This window comes from Notothenia coriiceps, unplaced genomic scaffold (assembly GCF_000735185.1).
Source record: "Notothenia coriiceps isolate Sejong01 unplaced genomic scaffold, NC01 NC01_scaffold00011422, whole genome shotgun sequence".
NCBI lineage: Eukaryota > Metazoa > Chordata > Actinopteri > Perciformes > Nototheniidae > Notothenia > Notothenia coriiceps.
This window is the reverse complement of record NW_011344123.1, coordinates 1-5,357: the sequence shown is the minus strand read 5'-3', so window position 1 is coordinate 5,357 and position 5,357 is coordinate 1. Positions and strand designations below refer to the sequence as shown.

Sequence of the window (5,357 nt, the reverse complement as noted above, 5' to 3'; positions counted from 1 at the left end):
TGAAGTGTGTGGCAAAACATTTTCTCTAAAAAGCAGCCTTTCAACACACCAGCTCATCCACACAGGAGAGAAAGCACACAGCTGTGAAGTGTGTGGCAAAACCTTTTCTCTAAAAAGCAGCCTTTCAACACACCAGCGCATACACACAGGAGAGAAACCACACAGCTGTGAAGTGTGTGGGAAAACATTTTCTCAGAAAGGCAGCCTTTCAAACCACCAGCGCATACACACAGGAGAGAAACCACACAGCTGTGAAGTGTGTGGGAAAACATTTTCTCAGAAAAGCATACTTTCAAACCACCAGCTCATCCACACAGGAGAGAAACCACACAGCTGTGAAGTGTGTGGGAAAACATTTTCTCGAAAAGGCAGCCTTTCAGTACACCAGAGCATCCACACTCGAGAGAAACCACACATAAGTGACCAATGTGGGAAAGACTTCTCTCGACCAAGTGAACTTCAGTCCCATTATCGTAGTCACACTGTAGAGAAATTACACAGCTGTGACCAATGTGGGAAAGATTTCACTACATCAGGTAATCTTCAGAGGCATTATCGTACTCACACTGGAGAGAAACCACACAGCTGTGACCAGTCTGGGAAACATTTCACTACACCAAGAGGACTTCTGGTCCATTATCATATTCACACAGGAGAGAAACCACACAGCTGTGAAGTGTGTGGGAAAACATTTTCTCAAAAAGTTACCCTTGAATACCACCAACGCATTCACTCAAGAGAGAAACCATACAACTGTGAAGAGTTTGAGAAAACGTTTGCTCAATCAAGTGATCTCACAATCCATCATCGTATTCACACAGGAGAGAAACCACACAGCTGTGAAGAGTGTGGGAAAACATTTTCTCAAAAAGTTACCCTTGAATACCACCAGCGCATTCACACAGTAGAGAAACCATACAACTGTTAAGAGCGTGGGAAAACATTCTCTACATCAGGTCATCTTAAGATCCATCATCGTATTCACACAGAAGAGAAACCATACTGGTGTGAAGAGTGTGGGGAAACCTTTTTTCAAGGTGGTAATCTTAGATCCCACCAGCGCACTCACTCTGCCTCCATCTGATCCTTTTCTGAGTCAAGCTAGCATTCCCCCTGATTTTCTCCAAATGTAAAGCTGACCAATAGTGACTTTACGCTCTAATAAACATTTTTTTTATGGACTACATTCAGACTTCCCCAAAACCCGGCTGCCCTCACTAACTTAGTTCTACATGTGAGTGCTCTGGTTAATAAAAGTGTTTTTTGATTTATATAAAGCAAATGTATACTGTTGCGGCGATCCTGAACGCAACAATGATCTGTCTACCAGCAGCCTGTGAATGAAACGTTTAGGGAACACCTGTAAATAGAAGCATCTCTTGATCTTTGGTCTGTATATATTATACTTCCTAATCAATTGATGCTCACTGAAATTGCATCTGCACACATGACAGATAATTGATTAGGGTGTGTGATGTTCACTGAATAGTTTTTATTCTACGTTTATGTTCAATTGAAATGTTTGAGTTGCCTTTTTGGTACTTTTTTATTTATTACTTCAAGTGATGTTCAAAACACTAAGACACGTTTGGTATGAGAAGTGATAAAAATACATTTGTGACGTTCTTGTTTTGTTTGAACAAACATTGTTCTAGTGAAACTCTGCTATAATATTATCTCATGTTCAATTTTTGACTTCATTGTGACGGCCGTTAGTTTTCTGTGTTCTCAGTAAATGTGATTCTTGCTGCTGTAATAATCTGAGCTGTAAACTTAAAACTTGCTTTCTAGTTTCTCATTTCATTTAATTGTTTAGTTGAATAGGGACAATGCACATTCATGTCCATGTAAACATTTATAAATAAAGCACATACTTTTAAAAGACTTAAAATGGTCAAAACTCAAGAAATTGTGTTTTTCAAGGATGGTACAGTGGTGGTATGCATTTGGCTTTCTGTCAAACACCTTGATAGCTCTCTTGAACAGCTGCTCTATGGGTTTCAGGTGTGTGGCACAAGCAAACGACCAGTTTGTCAAACAGTATTCAATGTGGGATAGAATCATACAGTGGAGGTATGACTTTTCAGACTTGACCGTTAAGAAAGGTCTCATTTGTAAGAAAAATTGCAAGTTGAATTTAATGGTATTGGATACTTTCTTAATATGTTTCTTAAAGGTCCCATGTCATGCTTTTCCGGTTATTACCCTTCCCCTTGTGTGTTATGAAGGTTTTTCTGCATCTAAACGGTCTGCAGAGTCAAAAACCCTCAAAGTACAACCTGTAGCGAGTAAAACTCTAAAACAGTCTATGCTGCCCCAAAACGCCTCGTTGGAGATTTCTAATTTTTCCAATGTTTAATTCCTGGGTATTGCTACGTCGGGATACTCAGTAGCCACGCCCAGAGCTATGGCCGCACCCTCTGCCAGCCTTTCACGAAACAAAGCTTCCCAAACCTTTCAGCGATTAATGCCGGATATGTACAGTGTAGGGCACTGAAGAACGATGCTGTTCCTACTTTGTTTGGACCAACGGGAGATTCGGGTACACAACCTGTAAGTATTCATTGTTGTTTGTGTATTTATGATGTTTAAAACAACAAGGTATCTACCACGACTGTTTAAATGGGTAAACGTTTTTTGGGGTACTACGTTGGGATCACGGAGAAATGCTCTCCGCAGACCCATGCTCACAGCGTTATAAACCTTTTTCTTACTCAATATCAAGCCACACTTATTGTTTTTACTTCGGCTGTGAGTGTTTGTGTGCTCAGGATGAGTTTCGCTTGTTCTCCTGTATCGCCGAGACGCCGACACGGAAGCCTGTCTGCTCCTGCAGCTGCTCACACAGCTGCGAGGAGCTGCGAGCAGCAACGAGCCTCTCAGCTTCGCGACCAATCAGAGCACACTGGGCTCACAGGGAGGGGGGGCAGGAGCTCCAACAAGCCGTTTAGGACAGAGAGTGAATACCGGTGAATACGCATACTTTACAGGGATGCTGTATGAGAAACCAATGTGAGTTTGGAAAATTGCACAGTATAAATCTATTTTAGTATACCTCAACAATGGAATTATGATCAGTAGAAATGGCCATGACATGGAATCTTTGAAAGTCAAGTTTGAGTCCAGTATGACTCCAAGATGCTTGAACTGGGAGACTAGTTCTATTTCTGCTCCGTTTAAAAACACGTTGGATCCTTCGATTTTGACTGGTAGTTTTCTGAACATCATGCATACTGTTTTTTTGCATTTAACTGTAAGCCAGTGTTGTTCAGCCAGTGTTGTCCAAAGCATTTGAGAAACAGGATGAGATCATTTCAGTGTTTTTCTTGTGCAAAAAGATGACTGCATCGTCGGCATACATTTGTACATTCAAATCAGGACATACATTAGACAAGTCATTAATGTGCAGAGAAAACAGTAATGGTCCAAGAATGGAACCTTGTGGAACCCCAACAGGGTTCACAAGGTAGGGCGACTGGGTACCGTTGACCAAAACACACTGTTTTCTGTTCGATAAGTAAGGCTTAACCCACTTTATTGAATCTGCCGAAAAATTGAAATACGTCAGCTTTGTAAGGAGCACTCGGTGGTCAACAGTGTCTCATTAAAGTTGTCGACACAAAGAGACTCTTTGACTCCTCATTAGAAACTGTTTAATGTTTTATAATTACTTACAATCACTTTGCATTAGGTTTTTAAGCTTGTTCTTGGTTTACTAGCAACAAATAATAGAACGAGTATTACAATATATATACATAGAGTATTCTGATTATTTGTATTTATTTAGTCATTTATATTTTCGTTTATCGTTTTCCCCTTTTATTATTTATTAATAGGTATTATTATTATTATTATAGATTTGAATAGTTATTGATATTTGCTTTAAGTCCAATATATTCATCAAATTATCACTTTACTTATTTATCGATGTGTGTATTTATTTATCCCTTTTTCCCATTAATGTATATTTTTTATTAGATTTGCATTTTGTCTTTCTCCCTTTTTATTTCTTTGTTTACTGTAGAAGTGTCTTTGGGTTTATGAAAGATACTATCTACATTTCAGTTATTATTATTAAATCATTTAAATTCTAATAAAAGGACCAAATAATAAAACAACTATAAGAAAACTATTACAACATTAAGCAATATCTATATGTAATATAGATATACTCAAAAATAATATTAATACGCACAGTATAATTTCAAACTATTTGTTGAAATAAAATACAAAATGTGCAGTATTGGAATGACGATAGGAAAGCCTCGCAAATATTCAAGAAGGGAACTTTGTGTACAATGTGCAAACAAAGACTAGGCTAACTTATTACATATAGAGGAAAATAAAAAAACATATTAGTTATAGAATACAAAGACAAAAGCTTTTTTCAGCCTTGGTTGAGGAAAAGGACACCACATGATGGCTGTTTGTTCAGAAACGTTCAAAACCAGAAACAGTACATATACATTTCGTGTCAGTTATTTATAATTTGTAACATTGTTAACGTGTTTTTAATAAGCATTTAAACATTTTCAATTAATTTCAGTAAATGTTGAAAGAATAAAAAAAAAGAGAATATATTTAGCACAAAAAAAACAAAAAGCGTACACAATGGTATGTGTAACAGTCAAATATGTTAAAAGTAACTTAAAGGTGGGGTAGGCAATTTTGGAGAAACCAGCTCGAGTGCGCTAGAATTTGAAAATACACAACCGGAAAAAATCTGCCACTTCCTTACAGAGCCCCTCCTCCAACACACACGAACGTGCACATGACCAATGAGGGCACGAGATAAGTTTGTGCACAGATGGAAGGCTGACAGGCAGGTAGGCCATCCAGTTATTTTAGCCGGGCCGGCTCAGATGATTGGTCGTGCTTTTTACAGCGCTACGGCTTCCAGAGATGACATTTTTTTATGGATTTATTGACAAAGCACTTCAGATATTCATTGCTATCGGGATGTTAAGAGCATTCCAAGGAATATAACAACAAGTGTTTGTGAAGTGAATTACCTACCCCACCTTTAAGTGGATGTCATTCAAGACCTTTACAAGAGCAGTCTCAGTGTTGTGGTTTGTGTCCTCTAGGTTTTTATCATTAATCTGATGGAATTGTGTCATGGTGTTTGAATTGACATTAGGTGGACACAGGGTGTATACTGTACACCTAGGTATTAGGGATGTTAAGATTCACCGATTCACATTGGTGCACCGGCATAATAATACATTTTATTTCTATAGCGCTTTTCTTGAACCCAAAGACGCTTTACATTTGGGAGGGAGGCTAGACAAACAAAACAAAAACAAAAACAAAAAGAAACAAAAGAAAACAGAAAAGCAGTCAGGAGGAAGTTGGTT

The 5,357-nt window shown here is 38.2% G+C and overlaps 1 protein-coding gene across 1 annotated transcript; it reads left to right on the top strand.

Annotated features, from left to right (window-relative positions):
• Positions 1-7: 7 nt before the first annotated feature.
• LOC104946709 (gastrula zinc finger protein XlCGF49.1-like) lies at positions 8-1,794 on the top strand (the record flags this gene model as incomplete). Its single annotated transcript, XM_010772583.1, has 3 exons — positions 8-596; positions 849-925; positions 1,010-1,794. Coding segments are annotated over 3 exons (741 nt in total), but the record flags the coding sequence as incomplete, so codon positions are not given.
• Positions 1,795-5,357: the final 3,563 nt, after the last annotated feature.